The sequence below is a fragment of the Rattus norvegicus genome, chromosome 2 (assembly GCF_021556685.1).
Source record: "Rattus norvegicus strain SHRSP/BbbUtx chromosome 2, alternate assembly SHRSP_T2T, whole genome shotgun sequence".
NCBI classification, from domain to species: Eukaryota; Metazoa; Chordata; class Mammalia; order Rodentia; family Muridae; genus Rattus; species Rattus norvegicus.
In genome coordinates this window covers 35,756,016-35,780,559 of record NC_141535.1, presented here as the reverse complement: position 1 = coordinate 35,780,559, position 24,544 = coordinate 35,756,016, and the positions used below count along the sequence as shown (strand labels likewise).

The 24,544-nt window shown below is 44.6% G+C and overlaps 1 protein-coding gene across 16 annotated transcripts in view; it reads left to right on the top strand.

Moving 5' to 3' along the window:
• Mast4 (microtubule associated serine/threonine kinase family member 4) overlaps positions 1-24,544 on the top strand; it is a 598,008-nt gene that overhangs the window by 436,433 nt on the left and 137,031 nt on the right. For 2 of the 16 annotated variants that reach the window (XM_087613953.1, XM_087613945.1), the window contains exon 1: positions 6,062-6,276. In XM_087613953.1, coding sequence (XP_087470079.1) covers positions 6,239-6,276 — 38 coding nt within the window. In that variant the 5' untranslated portion in view covers positions 6,062-6,238. 16 annotated transcript variants of the gene reach the window in all.

Here is a 24,544-nt window from a genome sequence, read left to right as displayed (position 1 = left end):
GAGCTTCGTTCCTCCTTCCATTCATCCTTACCAAAGCTCCTCATCCTGCTAGGCTCTCATCTCTCAGCAGCTCCAGCTTGGCTAATGCGTCCTTTATTTTCCTAATGCAATTACCGGTGAATAAAAACTCTGAATAAATCTTAGCTGTTGACATCACCACTGTCATTACAACATGGGGATGGGTAGTCAGCAGTGTGGCTGAGGGAGTCTGTCCTTAATCCAGTCGGGGAGAGGGGGTGACTGGCTCTGGGGAGCTCTGGCCTGGAAGCTGGGTGAGATCTCCACACCAGTCAGTCATTAAACCGTTGTTGCATTATCCGAGCTGAAACTTTGTAAGTTTAAAAGAAAGGATCTACTGCCTAGGAGAGAAGTTAAGGTTGTGAAGTTGCTAGGATCCGAACTGGCTTGAGGGCCATCTTGGTGGTGGTCAGCAAACTTGCAAACATGGGGAATGGAAGAAGGGGTTGGGTATACCTGGAGTTGCTTCTCTTTTTTCTTTTTTTTTTTTTCGGAGCTGGGGACCGAACCCAGGGCCTTGCGCTTGCTAGGCAAGTGCTCTACCGCTGAGCTAAATCCCCAATCCCTGGAGTTGCTTCTCATATCCCTCCCCAGACAGTTAAAACCACATTTGTGGAGTTTTGGTTATGTTCAGAGGGCCACAGGGAATTCATCCCTGCATTCAGGAATGAACTCTGAGGCAAAGGATACAGTAGTGAATAAGTCAGACAGTGTGTCAGCCTCCCCAGTAAACAGAGATCTAGAAAAGCCCATTGCCAAATTGAGGTCAGTGTTCCCACAGCTGTAAGCAAGAGCACAGGAGGGAGAGCGAGTCACCTTGTGGGCGTGGAGTGGGGACCGCTTTAAATTATGTGGCTAGGGGCAGGTCTTTTGAGAAGGTAATATTTAAAGGGAGACTGAAGACTATGGGAAACCTTTGGGGGCCACTGTCTGGGGACATCAAAGGCTCTCGAAGAAGGAAGGACAAAGAGAAAGTTCCCAGACAGGAAGTTGAATTTAGGTATAGGGCATTGGCCTGGAAATCATCATTATACCATGGGAGGTGTAAATTAGTCTGGAGGAGAAGCAGAGTCTCTTGGAGGAGTGGGCAGAGATGACTTCCAAGGGGGAAAGTCCCCAAAGAGTGAAGGGTGACCTGTGTGTGGGTGTGCTGTCCCTGGCTCACACAGTTGGGAGGTCATCAGTGCCCCCAGCACCGACAGCTGTCCCATGATCCTCTGAGGAGGCATTTGACCAGAAGGGATGGACTGAAGCAAGGGAGTGCAGATTGGGTGGTGACCACTTTCTGTGGGCAGCTAAATCCAGTCAGTGGTCGTGCATCACGGTGCCAAGCCTTATACGTTCAGGCAGCCCAGGAGCCTCGCTCCTGAATCACATCCCCTTACTCACCGTTGCTCACCCCGTGGCTGCTTCATCGCCAGAATTGGCAGGGGCAGAAGTTTCCTTTTCACATCCTCCCTGAAAGTTCAAGTTCCTCCCGCAGCCTGTGAACCTCGCCTCCCCTCCCCTCTGAGCTCGCTGCTGGGGTTTCACTTTAAAGCCTTGACTCATCTGGGTGTGGCAGCCTACACCTATAATGTCAGAGGCAGGAGGATTGCTGCAATTTCAAGGCCAGTTTGGTCTATGTGGTAACTTTCAAGCTAGCCAGGGCTAAGTAGCGAGACTCTGTCGCCAGACACGCGTGTACACCCACCTAAAGCCCAGACCTTAGTGGGCCTGAGTCTGTGAGCTCCCTTCTGAGCCCTGGCAGTGGTCCTGTTCTCTGCAGCTGTTTCCACAGGTGGCTGAAACCGGGCCCCACGTGTTGTTCCTCCTTGCCTCTCCACACCTGACCTGCAGGCTAGGCCCCTCCCTGAGTCCCTGAGCCATTTCCTCCCACTCCTGGCCTTGCCCAGGCCTGTTTCATAACTGCTTCCTTTCATCCCTCTCCTGTCTTCATGTTCTCCACTGTACCTCACCTATTGCTTCAGGACTCGCCCTGTCATCCTCTTATCCAGTCAGCTCCAGCTTGGCGAATGTGCCCTGAAGCCTTGTAGAGCTCTCCCCCGCCCCCCCCCCCCCCAGCCTTTTCCTGAATATTCCATCCAGGGAAGAGAGGGCTCTACTCCAAGATTTTGGCATTTATGGCTTTCACTGCTGTCTGCTGAGAGCCTGGCTTTATACCTAGGATGGGGAGTTCTGACAGACCCTGCAGTTCCCCCCTTAAGGTTGACCAGATCCCAGCAATCAGGAGACAGAGGCGGGTGGATTTCTCTGAGTTCAAGGCAAGCCTGGCTCAGAACAGGAGCTCCCAAATTGTCAGTGGTGCCCTGGAATGCTTAGGTGTACCATACTAGCGGAGGAGGAATATATAAAGCGAAAAAAAGTAGGTTTCAAAAAAAATGCACTGAAAATAAACGGTGAGGATGTGGAACATGTGCTTTGAGGGGAGGTGCGAGGCCTTCATCTTGTAACTGGGCAGCGAGTTTGTGCTTCTCTGGCTGTTTTAACGTTCAGGGTACTGGGACAGGGTGGTAAGATATGGGAAGGTCGACAGTGGAATAGAAGGTGCTAATCTTTCAAGGCTCTGCTTGGTTTTCTTTACAAATGTCTATTCGTTTCAGGAGTTCAAATAATATCTTTTAAAGCAAGGGAGTCCTAGGCTTTGCGATAGAGGCTTAAGAAGCTGATGGATACTGGTATCAGGAAATCCTCAGTCCCTGCTGGGAGATGGTCTGTAGAGGAAGAAGGTTTGGGATTGGGCCGGGGCTGCACAGCTCTGTGGGCAGTCTTCTGTGTGTTGGTTAGAATAAAAGTAGCTCTTCCCTTGGAAAGATTCAGACTGGACCCTCCTCCACATGGTCCGGTGCACACCCAACTCTAATGTGAGCACACACGAAGGTATTTTATTTTAACCTGACTACTTATCTTTACTAGATGTCATCTAGTCATTTGAGTGTGACATCATGGTAACTGAATAATCTCTTTGAAAGTTAAGGAGGAGAGCCAAGATATTTAAAAAAGGGCCTGGGGCCACGGGGATGAAAGTGGATGGATGCTGTACATTGGAAGCCATCACTCTCTATCACTAGAAGTTGGCTATATATTAATAGTCACAATAGTTTCATGACACATGGGTATACTTTGTAACTAGAGAAATCTCTAAATAAAAGTTCACATGGGCTGTTAATTTTTCATAGTTCTGATGCTTTCTGTTTTCTCTCTCCTCTCTCTGCCTGGAAATTAGGGAGTTCCATCAAGAACTTGACTGTAATATTTTTAAAATGTTGACCTTAAATCTGTTATAGAATAGCAGGACCTGAGGGGGTTTTAGCTGTTGGGCGTGCTTATTAGAGAAGGTGATTACACTGATACCAAACTGAAGTCATATTGTTGTGTCTTAAAGAAAAAAAGGAACTTTGTACAGACTTCAGGCTTTGGACAGTACTGGAAGGTAAAATGGATTGCTGAGAATGGGTGATCGTTAATGTTTATCTCCTTTCTTAAGCACCCTGTTGGCTGCTTTATTATAGAACCCTGGGGAATTTTTCCATTCTGTGCCTATTCCGGTTTTCAATTTATCAGCGACCCTGGTTTTGTTAGGCTAGTGTCATTTGTTCACTATAATTGAAGGCAAAATGCAGATCTCAACATATAACATCTCAACCTCCTCGGAGCTGAGAACCAGCTCCCCACAGGTCTGGAAAGTTTCTAACATGCTAGCGTCCTTTAGAATAATGAACTGGATTCCCAGCCTGGGTGGAGAGAGCCACCCAATGGATCCTATTTGGGATCTTGCTGAGATCATCCCCTATGATTGTAGGCTCAGCTGGCCCATTTTTTTTTTTCACGATGAGTATTATAGATGCTTGATTGGCCATGTTTCGTTCTACTTTTGAATGTTACAGCTCATCTCTGTGTCTCAGAATTGACTGTGTCACCTCCTTAAGAGTCACCCTTGGAGGATTACTTACACACTGCCCAACTCGTTGGCTGCTAAATCTGAAGGAAGCCACTGTACCTAAAAGCCAGCTTACCTAAAAACATATATGCCCCCTTCACATTCAACCTGTGTGTCTTGCAATACAGCATTGCTAGATGTCTCTACTTTGGAAATTACAGTCATTAAATGTTTTCTTTTACAGATTCATGAAGGCCTGGGGTGAAGCGAGTATGTCTGTCCTGGGAAAAGCTACCAAATGAATAAAGCTCTCTAGGAAATGCCAAATGAACTCTTTGTACTGTAAAACAATAGGCATTAAGTGGCTATTATGTAATGTTGTTTCCTAAGTCTGAGGTTGAGGGCTTGTTGATCTTGGCCCTGGAGAGAATTCCTGTAAAAAGTATTCCTTTTACTTGGCTAAATTCTAGATTTCGGATGCAAAAGTCAAAAGCATTTTCCAAATAGGTTGCCTGAAGCAGACATCCATCACCTTACTTAATGGTAGATAGAGTCCGTTGGACTTTTTGCATCTCAGGATCTGTTAGTTACCTACTGCCCTTCACCCCAGTGCCCATCCACATAAACGGAGCACTCATTCAGCCCAGACTGGTTTGTTCCAGAGGGCAGGCAGGTGGCAAGTCATCTGCATGTCACCTGCCTCCGAAAATTGAACAAATGGTTCAATTTACATTTCGCATACATGGCAGTTCCCTGAATGGGAGCTAGCTCTTTGTCTCTGGGTGGCCAGAGCAGCAGATGGGCCAGTGCAGAAGTCCAGACTGCTTTGGATAGACGTTCTTAGGGTAGATTCTGTGAAAGAAGTGCGGGTGCTTATGAATCATAATCCCCTGTGTGTTTTGGGGCTTCCTGTCTGTGGTCAGATGTTTAGGTCCTGTCTCTTGTATGCGCCGGTTGCCACATTAGTACTGTGCAGCATTACGTCTCAGTGCATGTCAGTTGCGTAAATTAGCCTTCGAAATCAAGGATTTTTTTTTTTTTAAGCTAAGAAAACGGTGTTGCTTTTCTTTCTTTTTTTTTTTTAATTAATGTATTAGTTTAGTACATGGGCATCCATGAATGTGCAAGTATACGTGATGTGTGTGTGTGTATGTGTGTGTGTATGTGTGTATGTGTGTGTATGTATGTGTGTGTGTATGTGTGTGTATGTGTATGTGTGTGTGTGTGTATGTGTATGTGTGTGTATGTATGTGTGTGCATGTATGTGTGTGTATGTGTGTGTATGTATATGTATGTGTGTATGTGTGTGTGTACGTATGTGTGTGTATGTGTGTATGTGTGTGTATGTATATGTATGTGTGTATGTGTGTGTATGTGTGTATGTATGTGTGTGTATGTGTGTGTACGTATGTGTGTGTATGTGTGTATATGTGTGTATATGTATATATATGTGTGTATGTATGTGTGTGTATGTGTGTGTGGCACGCACACGTGTGCATGTGTACCTGTGTGTATATATTTGTGAGTGGACATCTCAGAGGACAACTTGCAGAAGTCCCTTCTCTCCTTCCAACTTGTGTGTCCCAGGGACGGAAGGAAGATCTCCGGTGCTTTTACCCACTAAGTCATCCTGCCAGTCCTGTGGTACTTTCTTAGTGAGGTTGGAGAACTGCTTCCTTCCGTCTTCGATCTGACGACTTTGACTCTAACTCCTACTGCACAGGCTTTCTGGCTCTTTGACTTGTGAGGATTGGTTATCACGTGATGCCTTCTTACAGGAACTCTCTATAAGCAGTTTGGGAAATTCTTCCTTAAACACTAGTCTACCATTCCAAATCACACTTGGGATAAACTATGGGTTACTAGACGAGTATTTTACTTATTACACGTTAGTGCGAGTCCACATTTTCCCCACATCCCTAGAATCTATTCAGATTAGTCAGACAGGACCCAGGTTGGGAATCCATGAGGGAACATGGTTCTGACTCTTGGCACCAAGAGATATTCAGAAGTTTTGAATCTAAGCCAGAGTAAATATATGTGCCCTTTGCACTTTCTTTCAGTGAGCAGAAATCACTTCTGAACACTTACTTTGGCACGAAGGAAGCTCGTCATGACCCATTGTTCCAGAGAGCTGGGAGCCCTGTTGTAAGCCAGTCTTTTAGTTCCCTTGTGAGTGACATGCTCAGCTGGGCGCTGAAGAAACAGCTCTGCTTTGCAAACCTTCCATTCTTATAGGTGTGTCCAGCAGGCAGTGGCTTGTAGCTGTTCCTTCAGCCACTTCACAGGTTTGATTTCAAATCTATTTAATAGAGAAACTAATATGGTTGGAGGGTATTCATGGCCCAGCATGTATGGACTTCGAGGGGAAGTCCCAGGTGTGTATGCAACTTAGACGCTAAGTTAAAGCCGTTAGACTAAAGTGCTTTTGGATTTGTTGTTTCTTTGTTCTGTTTGTCTCCTAGTCACAGGCGAGGTTTGAAAGATGTAATAGGAATTGCATTAAGGAGGGTGGGAGCTCCAATCCTGAGGCTAGGTAACGCCTTGTGCTGCTTTTACAAGCTCCGAAGAGAAGCCAAATGTTTATAAACTGAGCCAGAAGATCGAGAAGCCAAGCTGGCCTGGGAGGGGGTGGGGGTTACCTCGGAAACATGGGAAGTTAATTACAGTTAAAAATACTTGGAGGGGATGACTTATGAGTCACACATCTCTGTGTGACCCTTTTACTGCTCTGGGAGATTGCAGATGAGCCTGAATCACCTCTCTGAAACCTGATAACCCAATAACCTGATTGCACTATTTGACTTCCGCGGATGGGGTCCAGGGCTTGCCGGGTTGCCACAGTTTTTCCGTCTCTGTTCCCAGTCCTCACCCAGTACCTTTTATGGGCCCAGGGCTATGGTAAGCATCTGGGAAACAAAGATAATGTGTGGCATGGTCCTTTTAATTAAGTAGCCCAGTTCAGTGGGGTTATAAAGCGACATTGGCAAGTAATTACAGTAGCATACAGTAACCAGCAGATGAGATCTACCAGCCTCAGCAGGGGATGGGGGTAGGGAGAGTATCTGTTGAGGGAATCTGATATGAATTGCACTAAATCCTCACAATGGTGCTCTAAAGGTGACATTATTATAGCGTGACACATATGACAAGTGGGGACTCAGAGAAATGCAGTGGTTTCCCAAGTCTTTGCCAGAATTTAGTAGTGAGTCCAGATGGGAACTTTGCTAGCCCAATTCCTGTGGAAGTAGGCTCTAGCAGTAGTCTTGTTAGTGCCGATAATTTTGATCTTTGCCATAGAAATGCCACCTGCTGTCTGAGGGGCCAGAGTGAAAAAACAGAAGTGGGTTTTACTTTGTTTTAAAATCGCCACCTGCTGCTTCTCTTTCCCATTAGTGGAAATCGTATATGTATGCTCCTGTAATTTCCTCATCTTAAAGCATCGTGGTTTATAATGGCGTCTGAGTGGGCTTGTGAATTTCAAGTGAAGCTTTACTTAGGCTGGAACTCTGAGCAGGTGCTGCTTTACAGCCCTCTGAATGAGGGACACTCCACTGCAGCCAGGCTAATTTCTCCTGAGATTGGCCTCTATTCTAGCGGCCTGAAGTGCATTCACTTGAGCGTGGGTGCTAGGCACAGATCTCAAATCTGATAGGAGGGAGCATGTGGTTCACAGCCTAGAACAGGTGAAGATCTTGCATCCTACCTGGCAGTACCAGGAGAATACCATTTAGGAGGTTTTTAGAAATGAATTCTTTGGAAGCTTCTTTTCTCTGTAAAAATCCGGTGATTTCATTTGATTGTAGCGAACTAATTTCTTGAGGGCCCTGGTTGATGCCACTCCCTTAAATACATCTTTCCCTCAGAGGAAAATCACTAAGATCTAAGGAGTGACTGCTCTGAAATGGGTGAACCAATGCCTTCAGGATAAACTATAAATAGTCTGCAACATGCAGAAGACATGAATCCTGTGTCCAGGATTCTCTAGAGCAACAGAAACCCTTTACTGGCTGCCTCTCGGATTCCTGTGGTATAACATTTGAGCCCTTTCTAAGGAATTACTGCCCCTTTCTAAAGACAGTAGAAGATCAGTCTTCCTTTGGGAAGTACTTTTTAACTGATAAGGGTGTTTCCATGACTACTGACCCAAGAACAAGACTGCTTCAGGTTGACCTCACCTAAGGGGCTAATGCTGGAATTAACTTGCTGTAGAGAAAGCAGGTCCAGACAACAGAGTGTGTCTTGTTTTGTTCTGAAATCATGTTGATAAATACAGATACTTTATAGATGGCCAAGTTTGCTCTTTACCTATGGCGTTACCTTTTACTCCACTTTTCAGAATCTCATCCAGGGCACCCGGCTACATTTATCATCCATTTTAAACTTAATTTTCATGGGAAAATACGGTTGCTCTTACATGGTTGATAATGTCAAATGAAGTGGCAGGAGTATGCATACTAGTGAGGTATTTATAAGACGCGTGAGCATATGGATCTGTGTTCGACTTAGTATGTAATAGCCCCTTTTATGCCACATAGACGAAGTTACTAGAAGCCTACAGATAACCAATTTGGCAAGCAGGAAATAGTTAGAAGTGATTTGAGGTTGTTTTGGGGGATGGAAACAGGATCATGGGGAGAAATTTTACTTACATTGTGTGTGTGTGTGTGTGTGTGTGTGTGTGTGTGTGTGTGTGTGTGTGAATGTACACGCCTAGATTTCAAAACATAGACCATGTAGGTGTTGGCAAGTTCTGAGGCCCAGAAGAAAGCCTGGAGTTTTTGAATAAGGAAGAATGAAGAAAACAAGCATCTTACAAAGGAAGAACTTGAGGTGCCTTACTTGCTTTGGAACCAACCAAGTCTTTCCAGTGTTTTATTGTGTCTGACGTCTAGGGAAGCTCTATATGGCATTTAAGTGTTAACCTGACGTCCGCACTTGACAAAGAGTGGGGCAGATAAAAAAATGACCCTAAAGAGGAAAGTTGTGGATGCTCCGATAAAACCACTGTTAAAATCTATGCAGGTTTTGTTTTTCTCTGTGACTACCTGCATAAATACATACACGTATCACAAAGCAAATATCTTACTCCACCTCCTGTTGTATGGTCTGCTCTTCTCCTTTGAGATTCTTTTAAAACACCCATATTTACAGCAGTTAGGTTTATAGAAGAGTTGAGAGATAGTTGTAGTATACAAGAAAGTCTGTGAGAGCCAGGCTTGGTGGCCACTCGTATAATCCCAGGCACTGGGAGACTCATTGCCTGTGTGGGCCACAGAGTGAGTTCAAAACCAGCTTGATTGAACTAAAGCATCGAAATACGGCCAAGAGTAAAGCTCGTTGGTACTATTGACCTGGTGTGTGCGAAAGCCTGGGTTCAACCCCAAGTGCTGAAAACCCTAACTAAACCAAAGCAAAGCAGGTGATAGGGAGGGAGGAAGGGGAGGGAGGGAAAAGAGGGAGGAGAAGGGGGAAGATGCTAGAGTCCTGGGGCTGTCCTCAGCCGTCTTGGTATCTAGCCTTGCTGAGGGAGCAGGCGAGGATGCTAGCTGTCACCTTAGAAGCTCTCACATCTTAGGTCCTATTCTTTTTATCTTGCGATTGGGTCTCATGAAACACTCTCTTAGGACTTCTAATGCTAACTCCAATCCTAACTGCCACCTCCCCAACCAGCATAAATGTCAAATTTCAAGATCTCGGCTTTCTCCCTTATGTGTGTTAGCAGGCTTGCCAGGTGGTAGGCCAATTAGTATATTTTTGTAAGGTGTAAAAATGTCTTTTCTTCATGGGGGGAACAATGACTCCATCTGCTGCATGTATTCCTTCCCCCACCCCACACCCTATCTCATCCTTCGTGAAAAAAAAAATCATTTAATTTTCAGAAATAAATTATGCAACTGTAAATGCTATTTTCTAGTTTTTTTTTTTTGAAGGAGAGTAATTTTTATCATGAAAACTTCTCTTGAACTAGTAAATCCATGTTATATTTTAAAATTTATGGGCATTAAGTTGATGCACGAAATTACTTTTTTTTTTTTAATTTGAGAGTATTGCATTTTACTTTAAAAATGAACCCGCCAAGAAGATAGAGTTCTGACATCCCTCTCTCACTGTAAGATCAGAAAATTAATGTTTAGCTAGCGAAGCAAGCGACAAAGACAGACTTGAACCTTGTCTTCGGGCTTCCATAGTACAACCAAGGTGAAAAGAGAGAATCTTTAATCTCGGAAGGCGTGGGGGGGTGGGGCGGGGCTAAGGTTCACTCCTGGTTACTGCCTGTTTGTTTTCCCTTGGATTCCAGGCAGTAAACTGTGAAGCTGTTTCTCTTTGCCCTTAAGTGGCAGTGGAGAGCAGTGGGTAATGATGGTCCAGTCCCTCTGCCTGTCTCCAGTCTATCAGAGTCCAACAGCCAGGGCCAGCCACATCCCTTCCTTACACTGTGACGTGAGCCATTCCCTGGGACATGTGACGGTCAGTGGGAGAGTTTTTACAAAACTCTAGAGAATGTTAAAACTCCAAGATGCTGATCACATTTTGGGTTTGCCATAATCTGCCACAGGATGACAGAGAGTTTGATGCCTATTCTAGATAAGATGAGAGTTTAATAGCAAATATTCTAGAAACTTGGGGAAAGTTTTACGTCACCCGGTCCCTCTGCATTTTTTTCCTACTTTTTTCTTCTTTTTTTAAAATATCTATATCTGTATCTACAACTATCTATATCTATATTTATCTATATACTCTTTTTAAAGATATATATATATATATATGCTTTTTTTAATGATACACACACACACACATATGAGTACACTGTAGCTGTCTTCAGACATACCAGAAGAGGACATTGGATTCCATTACAGATGGTTGTGAGCCACCATGTGGGTGCTGGGAATTGAACTTAGGACCTCTGGAGGAGCAGTCACTGCTCTTAACCGCTTAGCCATCTCTCCAGCCCGTGCTTTTCTATTCTTTTGCCTTTCTTTACAGTGCGTATACACACACATGCTCACATTCATACAGGCGTGTGTGGCATGAGACGGATGTGGAGGTTGGCGGATAGTTTACAGAGTCATTCTGCTCCTTCTATCATGTGGGTTCCAGTGACTGAACTCAGGTGGTCAGATTCTGCTGCGAGCCCCTTTGCCTGCTGAGCCATCCCACCGACACACATCGGCTCTCTGTGTCCCTTTCATGATAGGTGGGCTTTTCTGTGGTGTGAGCTGGGAAGGGTTTAGAATTGCTATCTTTTCCAGTCAGCAGACCCCTCTTCATCTGGATTCAGCACAAGAGTCCCCGTTCTTTGGATAGAAAGACTTAAGCCTTGTTTTTGGACAGACCCTGTTGGAACCTGGCTCTGCATCGTCTTAGGCATGCGACCTTGGCAGGCCACCTCACCTCTCTGGAAAACATTTTTTCTGGGCCTTAGATAAAACAGATTTGTAAAGCCTCTAGGCAGAAGCGGGCAAGCTCCAGCTTGCATGCGTGCTGTGGTTTGGAGATCGTGTTTGTTAGAATGCAGCTTCCGTCATTTGCTTAGGGATCCCTGTGTTTCCTTGGCCTGTAGCTGAACTGAACTGCTCTAGCACAGACTCCAGCCTATGATGCCGGAAGCACTTAGTGTGGACCTCTTCTGCAACCTTAGCACACTGTTCCCCTAGGGAATGCCTTGCAGATTGATGCGCTCAGTAGATGAATATTTCTCCCTTTTCCCATCCTCTACAGTAAGTTCCATTTTCTTTAGCCGTTCAGTTCAGAAGAAAGAAAGCCGAGGCAGGGCCTTCTCTAGAGACCTTCTTGGAACTCCAACACGTTTCTGGAACAGAGCCTGAGCCACCACGACTACACAGGACAGAGCCTGCCAAAGGAGGCTTCTCCGTGGCTCCCCTACACTACCGGTAGCATGTGTTGACTTGAACTGGGCGCCATGCTTGCCATAGGAGTAGAGGTTTTGCTAATCCGGGTTTAAGTGCAGGCGGGTAGGGCAGATTGCAACATATCCAATTTAATTGGGATTATTCCTCTTTATAGATGACTTAGTGTATCTAATCTTCCTTCAAGGGCTTTTAAGCCCACCCCCTAAACACTGAGATTTCCCCATTTGTAAACACACTCTAGTCCTTAGACATCGCAGAGGCCATATTTCACAAAAGACTTCGTGTGGCGTTAACAACGGAGCTCCTGAAGCGAAGCGACGTGGAGACATTTAAAAGGAAACATCCTCAGAGGAACAATAAGGATTTTTCCTGTGCTTATTTTGTTTTGCCTTTTAAGCAAAGCGAGAGAGTCCAAATTCCTCAGCAGATTTAATTAGGGACACTCTCGTGTCTAGTAGAAAACCCCAGACTGGAAAGAGATCGTGGAGGAATGTGCTAGAAGAGAGTCTGTGACTGATGACAACCTCCCCTGTGAAACACTGGAGAGACGAGGCACTTGGGACTGTGTAGGGCGGTTAGACTTGAAGCAAGCTGGGCTTGGAATAGCTGCTGACGTGGTTCAGTAGGTAGAAGTACATGGCACAAAAGCCCGGCACCCTGAGGTGAATCCCGGGAAACCACTTGAAGGTGGTGAGAGAAAACTCAGTCTCCACAGCACTGCTCTACGGCCTCCATATGCATGCTGTGACACACTCTACACATGTACCACACACACACACACACACACACACACACACACGCACGCACGCACACACACGCACGCACACTAATAATAATAATTTTATTTTTAATGATTTAGAGGACATTTTGGAAATATAGCTCCCTAGACAGCCAGTGTAGACTCCTGTTGAGTTCCATTCTAGTAAGAGACCCTGTCTCAAACTACAAAAAAAAAAGTTGACTGCACCAGAGTAATGACACCTGGGGTCTTCTGGCCTTCATATGCACCCTCACATATGAATACACACACACACACACACACACACACACACACACACACATATACATACACAGAGAGAGAGACAGAGAGAGAGAGAGAGAGAGAGAGAGAGAGAGAGAGAGAGAGAGAGAGCGCATAAGTTTGTTTTTAGAAACAAACAGAGCGCTTGTGGAGGCTTAGAGGACAATTTGTAGCCAGGCATTGTGGTATACAACTATAATCCCAGCACTCAGAAGCAGGTAGATTTTGACTAGTTTAAGACCAGTCTGGTCTACAAAGTAAGTTCCAGGCCAAGCAGAGTCACACAGTGAGACCTATGTCAAAACAAAACAAAAACAAACAAGAAAAAGAAAGAGAAAGAAAAGAAAAAAAAGGCAGTGATTTGTGAGAGTTTGTGCTTTCCCTCCATCACGTAGGTCCCAGGGATCAGACAGGGCATCGTGCTTGAAAGCAAGTGCCTTTACCCACCCAGCCATCTCACTGATGATCTCTGTTCAGGATTTTAACACGAACCTGTGCTTTAAAATACTCTGAAGACGTGATGAGACCGTGGCCTTACATTTTGCCGAGTCTCCCCCCACCCAGCGTCGTTACTGCCTTCCGACACCTTCTCACAGAGTACCTGTGCCTCTGGGAGATCGGTTTCTGGTTAGCGCTGATCCCAGCACAATGGCGCAATGGTGTCTTGAGGCGCCATCCTTATGCCAGTGAAGTGGCTGGCATGTGACAGACACTTAATAAAGCTTTATTGACGGAAAGCACCCCTCAGTGACCATTCTCGGGCATTGCTTTTTTCTGTCTTTGGGCTCTTTCCTTAGGATGAATTCCCAGAATAGAGATTTCTAGGCCAAAGTGACGTTGAACATGTTTATGAATCTTAATACTTAACGCCAAGGCGTTTATATGTCTACTTGAGGCGCTTCCAAGTTTGTGGTTCTCATCTCGCAGTGCTACACTATTGCTAGGTTAGCAGTCTGGTGTCCCATATTTTCTCAAGTAAAAAGTGACAGTGGGACGGTCTGTCGTCGCCAAATTCAAGGCTGGAATGAGCACTGCATATGCTTCAGGATGGAGCCCATCTATAAAATGTAAATTCCTCTTGGAGAACTTGAGTAGTAGAGGGAAGTGGCTAGAAAAGGCAAGGATAAAGGATACTGTCTTAGGGGCCGACAGAGGGATGCGGTTAGCAAAGGCAAGGTGTCCCATAAAGGATATTGTCTTAGGGGCCAAGCCCCCTGGAGTTTCACTGCTGCTCCGAACTTTTCTCAAGCTGCTGTCAGTATTTCAATAAAGCAACTGCATACGGATTTTTAATCTGTTTTTCTCCCTCAACACATTCAGTGTTCAAATATGAAACATTACTAAATGGAAATTGCCATTAATGGCTGTCCCAAGGTCTGCTTTTATCAAAGCTTGGAGCTGTTGGTCTGATGTCTGCTGCAGTTCTCTCTTCAGTTGATCTGATTTGTGTGTGTGAGAGAAGAAAGAGCCCCCATGCTGAGACCTTGGGAAACACTTAGTCCCCACTCCCATACCCCCCCCCCCCCCCCCCCCCCCCCCGCTGGTTTGATATTTCCACTTTCTTCATCTCTTAGTATTTGGCAGCCTCATAAATTACTCCTGATAAATAGTTATAGCCGTCTCTGGTACAAGTGTGTGATCGAGAAACACAGTCACTCAAATGACATAAGGCATCAGATAGTGTCGGTGGGCTCTAACCAGAGCAGGGCGAGAGAACTATTGTGTTAAAGCTGCACGTTGGAGGCTCTCGATGATAATGGATTCAAAGGCTCAGCATATATTCTGAAGAATTTTGACATATGACTGCCCTAAGTTACATATTCCTACGTGTGCATTAGTCTCTGCCAGCTGCGTCGATCCACTCTCAAGGTTGAAACTCAAGTTTCTGGAGGGAGAGGCAGATAAAGGAGTTGTTAGCAAGTGATGTGCTCACTAGACTTGGTTGTAGCTTTCAGATATATATATATATATATATATATATATATATATATATATATATATATATATATATATTTCTTTTGCAACACTCAACCCTGTGGGCCACAACCTAGTTAAGTATGTTGAGACCCTTTAAGAAGTCAGATAGTAGCGTGCCCACATGTTGGGTGTCCCACACTGTCAGCTATCAGGATTCTGTGAGCGGTGAAATCAGTGTGTCCCACTCTGTCCCTTCTTAAAGACCCAAGTGACTGCTGGAGACTCAAAGGAGGACGCCTCTCCCTGGATCCTGTATTCTGTTACCCAGACATGGCCAAGTGTCTCCTTGGTGTGTGTTGCAAGGAAGGGATTGTGGGACCAGGAATAGATCCTCCTAATCTGGCCTTCTTATAACTCCTCCGAGAGACTGGGTTACTTACAAACATATGGGAGCTGGGGCGGATGCCGGGTAATGGGACTGTGCTATCTGAGTGTTAAGACGACAGTTTGGGAAGGGCCCTTGCCCCAAGCTTCTCCATGTACTCATCCCATTTTGCTTTTCTGGTCACTGCTTTATCTTGGTGTTGAGTATACTCACCTTGTATATCTGGGCTCCAGAACCACTTCCACTGTGCAAAAGAGATCCCCCCAAACTTACCGCATAACACCTTCTTATTACCTGGCACCTTGAGAGGCACCTGAGGGTGCCAATAATACCCTGGCAACAACTCTTCCAGTATTTCGTGGAAATGGAATCATTCAGTATCTGTCTTTTGGTGGCTGGCCATGTCTTCTTATCTCGGGGTTCATTCCCGTTGTAGCATGTGTCTGAGATCCTTTTAAAGGCTCATACTATTCCATTGCACGCGTATAAGCCTCCCCTCCCCTCCTTAGTACCCTGCATCTAGGCAGTTGGGTTTGTTCCACTTTTGCCCGTGATGAAAACTACTGCTGTGAACGTGGGTATACAAATAGCTCTGTAAGAGTCTGTCGTCAGTGTTTTGGGGCGTATACCTAGGAGATATGTTGCTGGAGCCTATGAAGGTTCTGTTTGCCACTTTTAAGAATCTCTGTGCCGTTTTCCTTTACAGCTGTTTTACGTTTCCTCCAATGGTGCATAAGGGTTCCTGCTTCTCCAAATCACCACCAGCCTTTATTGTTCATTTGCTTCCATTTCTTCTTTTTGAGACAGGGTTTCTCTGCGTAGCCCAGGCTGTCTTGGAACTTGCTCCTTACACTAGTCTGGCCTGAACTCAGAGATTCGCCTGTCTCTGCCTCCTGAGTACTGGAATTAAAAGCACATGCTACTACACCCAGCCATTTTCTTTTCTTCTCCTCTCCGCTCCTCTCCTCTCCTCTCCTCTCCTCCCCTCCCCTCCTCTCCCCTCCCCTCCCCTCCTCTCCTCTCCTCTCCTCTCCTCTCCTCTCCTCTCCTCTCTTTTTCTTCCTTTTTCCCTTCCTTCCTTTCTAATGATAGTCATTATTGAGTGTAAAATTCGTTCAAGATTTTTGATTTTCATATGAACGTGGTTTTTTTCTTAGCTCAGAAAGACTTTTGAGTACATTTTCTAAGAAGGATTGTGGAATCTTAAAATATCACCCAGTGGCATTCCATCACTATTTTGAGACAGTTGGGACTAATTCTCATTGATTTAAAAAAAAAAGAAAAAAGTGAGCTGGGTTTATGTTTCTTGGATTTTAATTCCATGGGTGCATGTTTAATTCCATGGGTACCAAAACTTGTTTGGGGAACCCTGAAAGAAGTGGTTTCTGTTGTACATGTGCCAGTGAGAGAGAGAGAGAATGAAAAAAGGTCAGGCAATGACGGGGTGCCCTGGAGATCTCAGGGTCCCAGGATGCACTTCTGCTTCTTCGTCTTCAGAGTAGTACTTTTTAAGAGGTTTGTTCACTTTTATTTTGCACATATATCTGAGTGTCTGCGTGCTCGGCAGCTGTGGCCTGATGCCCATGGAGGTCAGAAGAGGTCATTGACCCTCTGGAACTGGAACTCGAGGTGGTTGGTAGCTGCCTGATGTGGGCGCCAGGAACTGACCCCAGCTCTTCTGCAAGAGCAGCCAGAGGTCTTAACCATTGAGCCATCTCTGCAGCACTGCAGAATAATATTTTTACACTCGTAAAATAAGACACGTTAGCAGGAAAACCAGACTTTTTTTTTAAAAGTCCCCACAACCATATCACGTACTTGTGGTCTATGTGGTTCTTTTAGAAGCGTCCGGATGAGAATCTAGAGGCAGGTCTGAGAGTGATCATACCTTTGAATTGTTGGTGATTGGGCATAATTTTTCCATGTGTCTGTAGTAGTCAAAGTGTATGAAAACATACGTGATTTATCTTGGTGACAAGAGCATGGTGGGGGGGCATACAAGCATTTGTAGTGGAAGAAATATCATGGTTCTGTTAGTCATATGTTGGTTAATGACAATATAATTATTACTTTGTTTGAATTCTTTTACTTTGATTTTGTTCAACCAGTCTAAGTTCATGGAGTGTGAATTCTGTAACTATGCCTCCTCCCAAAGCTACAGACTCTAGCTTAGAAATAATTGAATTCGAAACTTCTTGGTGGTGCTGGCTACTTTGAGGCTATAACAGAAAAGGCTTGATGTAGATGGCCTCTAGGGTGTCCCGACACCAGTCCTGGGAAGGGGTGCAATGCCAGCAAAGTAGCTTGAGATTCCTCTTACCTGGAAGTGAGCAGTCAGGAGCCCTCTGCCTTGTTTCTTGTACCTAGCACATAGCTAGGAAAGTTTAGAACAAACATTGCCCAAGTAGTAGAGGCAACAACGCCCATATCAGTTGACTTTGGAGAGACCCACGCAGAGGCTTGTGGAATGAATACATATGTGTCATCAAAAGAAGCTATATCTTCCAGTATCTTCCCATATGTTCATTATAACCACAGGCTATCCCACAGTTTATTGAAGCTGAGGCTTCAAATACCGTATAAGGTAATTACTTCCCTTCTCCGCTAAGAAGAAAACTGTAGAGTACCGACTAACCAAGACAAAGCATGTTCTGTCGTTGTTTGAAACAATGTCTAGCTCTTTTGTCGTTGTTTGAAACAATGTCTAGCTCTTTAGCCCAGGCTAGACTCAGCTTTGCCAGTGCTGGGATTATAGGCAGGCACCACCCGTCCTGGTGCTTCTGATAGTCATAAAGTCATTATCTTCCTTAGAGTTTATAAGTATTTGGATGATCAAGGTCTGTGTGTGTTCTGAATAAAGGGATTAGCGTGCGGTATACAGCCTAACCCTTCCAGACAGGAAAGGCACGGCTTCTCATCATCCACTTACCAGCTTTGCCCTTTGGAGGTGGGAACATAAGAGATATGGGAGAGTTATAAACTCTAAAGAATATCGTACCATACTCTTAGTACAAGCGTCTCACAGTCATGTCTTCCAGAGAGGAGGAACATTGTGCAGTCAGCCACTGGAGTTAGTCTAGATCCGTGCTACCTGATAGACTGGGCAGTAATGTGTTGGGCATGCTCTCTGTTCATCTGCTTGTGAAAGGTAACCCCCTTGCATTAAGAGGAGTGCTTTGTAAACACAGAATCATTTCAAGGTTAAGAGGTCCTCTTCAAATTAGACGGGAGGCTTGAAGCATGGAGTGCAAGCAGTCTTTCCCCTCTCAGCTCCTCCCAGGGATCAATGTCTTCTATTGACTCTTCTGTTGCTTGCGTCCAATTTTCTATCATGGCCATTTATGTTAACCGTCAGGAAACTGAATAATTGTGCATCATATTCCCTTAGGCAAAATTTCTCCTCCTGTAGTAGTTGATGCTACAAAATTATGTTCAAAGGAGATAGAAAAAAACAATTCATTATTTCTTTGTTTATGTGAATTGGTGTTTTGCTTACATGTATGTCAGATCCTGGAGTTACCAACAGTTGTGAGTCGCCATGTGGGTACTGGGGCTGGGGCAAACCCCAGGTCCTCTGGAAGAACAGTCAGTGCTCTTAACCGCAGAGCCATCTCTCCAGACCCACAATCTATTATTTTTAGGGAGTAGAGGATGACCCAGAGGTAGGTGGTAAGAACCGTTATCTCTTTGCTTCACCTTCTGTTTGAATCTGGATGCAAATGTGTGTGACAGTCTCTGAAAAAAATTGGACTTAAAAAAAGGCCAATTAGGGGTTGGGGATTTAGCTCAGTGGTAGAGCCCTTGCCTAGCAAGCGCAAGGCCCTGGGTTCGTTCCCCAACTCTGTTAAAAAAAAAAAAAAAAAAAAGGAAAAAAAAAAAAGGCCAGTTATCTTCATTTGTGGAACTCTAAATATGTCATGATAACAATGGTCTATTTTGCTTTTAATGTTTTCTTTCTTTTTTTTTTAAAAACAGATTATTAAAAATTGCCTTCATCGGGAAGGCTTGCCTATGGAATTATTGTAAATTAGCAGAGAGCTTGCTAAAAGCTGTATATGGCCATTTGCTATGTACATTTTTAATGACACGGTTCAGATAATTAGCATACAGAACAGCAGTTCTTCATCTTAATGTACTAAAATAGATGATTTGACTGCCAATTACATTTATTTGTATTGCAGAACTTGGTGAAATATACAGATATTAAATATACAAAGTAAACTATGATTCTGTAGACCAGAAGTTCACACAGATGTGCTTCCTCTTCTCTAGAGTCCCAACTGTGCTGTGGAAGCAAAGTGGACTTCCTCAGTGCGTAAATCCCTGTTTGTGCCCACCCGTGCATGCACACTTGCATATCTAAAGCCTGGGGAGGGATGGCGGTCCCTCCCACACAAGTGCAGAAAGAAGCACTATTTACTGATGATGTCTGGGACATGACCCCTGGTCCATGAGACTGTGTCGAAGATGTGAGGGCATCCTTTGAGCTTTATTTATTTGTTTATTTATTTAATGGTTCTAAGTAGAAACTTGCTTTTCCATAACGAGAGGCGGGACTCCATTCAGTAAGAGCAATAGGCCGTTTTGCTCAGAGGGTCTTTAGTCTCTAAACCTGTGGTAGGTGGCCAGGGAACACAGGGGACGGTTGTTTGCCATCTTGTTTGTCCTAAGCAATTCAGAAGAAAACATCTTACCTGCGAGTCTAAGAAAATACATCAATAACAGGGGCCATCTCTCTTGGAAAGAGAGATTCAGGGTGTGGAACTGTGTGTGTGGCTCTCTGTCTCCGGCATCAATTTGTCACTAATTGAGAAATCTCACTTGGGCACTTTCTAGGTGCTAGGCATTTTGCTGTGGAGATCATGAGGAGACAGATGGCTCCTAAGTCCCAGGGCTTCATGATGAATGTACTGAGGGGGACATAGGTACAGAGGAGTCATTAGGCTTGGCAGCACTGACAGAGAGACAGAAAAACATAACATACACGGGCACACATGCATGCACACACAAACACACAGACACACACAGACACACAGATACACATACAGAGACACACACACAGACATACATACAGACACACAGACACACACAGACACACAGATACACATACAGAGACACACACACAGACATACATACAAACACACAAACACACACAGAGACACACACACACAGACACACACAGACACCCAGACACACCCCCAGACACACACCCAGACACACACACACACACACACACAAACACACACAGAGACACACACACACACAGACACACACAGACACACACAGACACCCAGACACACACACACACACACACACACACACACACACACACTATGTTTACTTTTGCCTCGGTCAGGGAACATAGCGCTCTGAGAATATCTAAGAGGCACATAACCTCACAGTAGGCTGTCTACTAGGTTAGTGGGTGACAGGAAAGTCAGGGTAAGATGGGAGAGAATATTATTGCAGGTGAAGAGAAAACAGCTACGCAAGGGTACTTGGCTTATGAATTGAGATTCAGGAGGAAATGATAAGTGATGGCCTGAGTGTGTTCTGAGAACAAGGGAACCACCTGTGAGTTTAGACTGGGCATCAATAAGAGCGCACAGAAAGATTCCTGGCAGGGAGGTTTCCTAGAGTTGGGCAATGGAGAGTCCCCAGTTAAAGTACACATCACACCCTTCTGAGAAGACAATGGATGAGGTCATAGGCAGGACAGTGGTCTTGGAAGTAAAGGCAGATGTTCAGAGAGTCAGATCCATAGACTAGGTGACTAATTGGATGATTTAATGAGGAGGAACCTCAGTGACGATTCATGCTTTAGGCTACTGACGAATGCCGGTGACTGAATAGAGTCTTGGGAAGCAGGACAGGTTGGGTGGAGACAGTAACTTCAGTTTGAGACTCACTGAGCTGAAGCTCTTGCTGATATCCGAGTGGAGATGTTGGCTATGTGGCTTCAGGTAGAACGAAGCAGTATGTTCCAGGCTGGGGGATGAGTCATCCTCATAAAGATGAACAAGGCCTCAAGAAGTAGTTTGTCTCGACTTCCTTTTCCAAGAGCTGCGGAGACCTAGAACTGAACTGAATCTTTGTAGCCCTTGTTGATTTCAGGAAATGGCGTTGGGGAGACAACTCTCCCACCATTTCAAGTAGTCAGCTCTAGGAAGGACAGCCACAACCAAAGAGCTATATAGTTATGTTCCCATAAGTATGTGTGTTTTGGTTTTGGCATATTGAGGTTTAATCAGCTTCAACCGTAGGAGAATCTGATAGGAGCTGAAATATTGTTTATTTGTCATGGCTGTCCTGAACTCTCTATGTAGGCCAAGCTGTCTTTGAACTCACAGTAATCCACCCGCCTCTGCCTTCTAATTAAAAGTGTGCAGCACCATGAGATCAGACTCACGACTGAAATTTGATTTCACACTAATATTTTCCTTGGGGTTCCTCAAGGTAGAGAATGATGGTAGTTGAAGGCACAAGTTTCCATGGCAAAGGGATAATGTTCATTGGGTTTGGTTGTTGATGCTTATTGGGTTTTTGTTTATTTGTTTGAGTTGATTTGGCTCTTTTATTTGTTTGGGGACAAATTCTCACACGGTAGAGAATGGACATGTAGTCCAGGCTGGCCAAGGACTCCATGGTAGCCCAGGCTGGTCTTGAAGTCACAGTTTTTTTTCTCTTCAGGCTTCCAAGTACAGGGATTATGGCATTAGTTGTGTTTTGAGTTTGTTTTCCTACTTTTCTTGACAAGGACAAAAGGCATTTCCTGTCTAAAAACATCAGCTGTCTATATGTTTTCTGTGTCCTTATGAAGGGGAAATGAGGTGGGTAGAATGGTAGGATTTTACAACATCGTCCTGTTTCGTCATCCGAAGCAGGTGAGGAGGCAGAAGACAAGAGCGCCAGCCCACTGCCCTGGAGCATCTAATTTATTAAGCATCACTGAAGTGGCTCTCTGTGGACTTGGAAGTTGTACCATGTATAGCTTATTAGTTGATCTGAAAATAAGATTCGTTCATTATTACAAATTTTGATCCTCCCTGGATTTACCGACTGTAGACTTGCATGTAGTGAGCAATTTTTATTTACGTCAAAACTCAGACATATTTGAAGTTGATCCCTGTCAAGACTTTACACGACTCAATATTAAGTGTTATGCATATTCAAGAATATCTCTGGGACTGTAAAACCAAATTCCAAATCACATAACTATTTGGTTGATTACACGTGGACTCATCCAGTCTATTAGCTCTTGACGGTGTAAACTTGTTTTCTTTTTCAACTCTGGCTTGAAGCAGGTTGGTTAGTCACGTCAAGAGTTCTAAGATGAACATTTGATGGTTATTAGGTAGCTGCTGGAAAATGACCCTGTCATCATTTTGGTTTCTGAGGAGGTAACCATAGCACTGGTGGCTAAAATAGATCATCTGGTGACATTTTAGCTAAGAAAATAAACACATATTCCCTTTGGTAAAGTGTTATTCCAGAGCATTCTCTAGGCAAACCAGAGCACCAGGAGGCAGTGCTTTCAACAAGATCTGGTTTGTATTTGAAAGGAGAGCATGACAGGAAGTTGTTTGCTCTTCTGTTGAATTGATTAAATACTCAGACCAAAAACTGCTCCAGGAGAAGGCTTACACTTTCAGGTCACAATCCATCAACTGAAGGAAGTCAGGGCAGGAACTCAACTCAAGCAACAGCCATAGAGAAGTGCAGTTGGCTAGCTCACCGGTTCAGGCTCACCTGCCCAGGGAAGGTGCCACCCCATGGCTGGCCTTCCAGTCAGCTCATGGCAATTGCCAGTCAAAAAAAAAACAAAAAATCTCTCACAGATAGGGGCACAGGTCGGCCTGAGCTCTTCAGTTGTGGTTCCTTCTTCCCTAATGACTCTGGGTTGTGTCAAGTTGACACAACTCACTCAGTGTTGAAATGTTGATGATGTTGATGTTGTTGTCATCATCGTCTTAAGGAAGTTTAGTTCTAAGCCTAGCACTGTGCGAGCATTGTATATTGGGGTGCCTAATGCCTTCTGAATGTTTCTTACCCCTCTGTTTTCTTGTCTTGGGTATTTATGTCGCTCTTCATAACAATGTCTCGTTTTACAAAGCCTTATGTATCTCAAAAACTGTATTTTTATTTAGAATCTTAGCTCAATAGAGCATTGTGCTAAAGAGGCCAGGGTCATGGGTGTTACCATCAAGTATTACAATGAAAGAAATAGGTCCCTCTTTTCTATAGCTTCAGGCATTGTTTTTTAATTTGCTGATAATACTTGGCGTCTCTTTTTCAAGTATGAATGGTGCTGTGTAGCTCATTAGCCGTGCTGGGAAAGGCAAATCAGTGCTCATGGGTACAGTGGTGCCACCTAAGGTCTGTTTCCTCCTGTGTGAAAGAGAGTGCTTTAAGGACTTCCTGTGTGGGGTGGATCTACTGAATCAAAGCACGTGTGTTTCTCCAACAGAACTATGTCATTTAAGTTCCTGGTGGGTGATGACCCAGGTCAGTGTCCTTCAGACAGACATTGTCAGTATCCTGGCCAGTTCAGCACGAGACACCAGGCATTTCCCAGAGTTGATGACATCTGGCCTCACTCCTTTAATCTGATTTATTGCCCTTCAAAGTCTTAATAAGGACACCTTGTAGGTTCTGTTTGGGGACTGGGGGCTCTGATCATTCATGCATTGAACTTTAAATAAGTCGGGAAGATCGGCTGGGTCTTATTTTCCTAATTCGATGGTACTTGACATTTACGGTGGTGTATTCCATTTGTGCTCCAATAAATGCATTTTGTTTAGAAATACTATGCCAGGTTTTCCTCCCTCTCAAACTAAAAGTAGGGTTTTGTTGTTGTTGTTTTCTCTCTTGCATTCAAAATGAAATGCTAAAAAGCCTGCTTACCCAGATTCCTCAGAACTGGTACAGCACCAGGTACAGCTCCCTGCAGCCAGGCTGCAGGGACCTGCTGGCTGAAGACTGGAAGACACTTCCCTTCTCTGTCTCTGTGGTCCCAGCTGTCAGTTCTCAGAGCCAAGAGGTTCCCAGTCTGGCCTGTTGACTCTGTTCCTGCTGCCCTGTTTACACGTCAGGAGGGTAGCCCTTCCTGCCCAGCACTTTGCAGAGCTCTTCCAGGTGAGGAACCGGATCCCCAGTGTCCCTCGCTGCACTGAACATGTGGAAATGAGTCAGTGGAAAATTCACTTACTCATCCTGACCTACTTCTGTCTCTTGTGCTGGAGGTGTGCTTATTTGTCCAGAGCAATCTGTCCTCCTTCCAAAACCCCATGCTCTGTGGTTGGTTTAACACTTTAGCCTATAAACTGCCTCAGAAGATGTATAGTTAGCTACGTTGTTCTATAAATAATATGGACATACCTATAATCCACTTTAAAATGAGTTCCCAGGAATCAGGAGAATCGGACTCTGGATAATTCCCAACGTAGCCT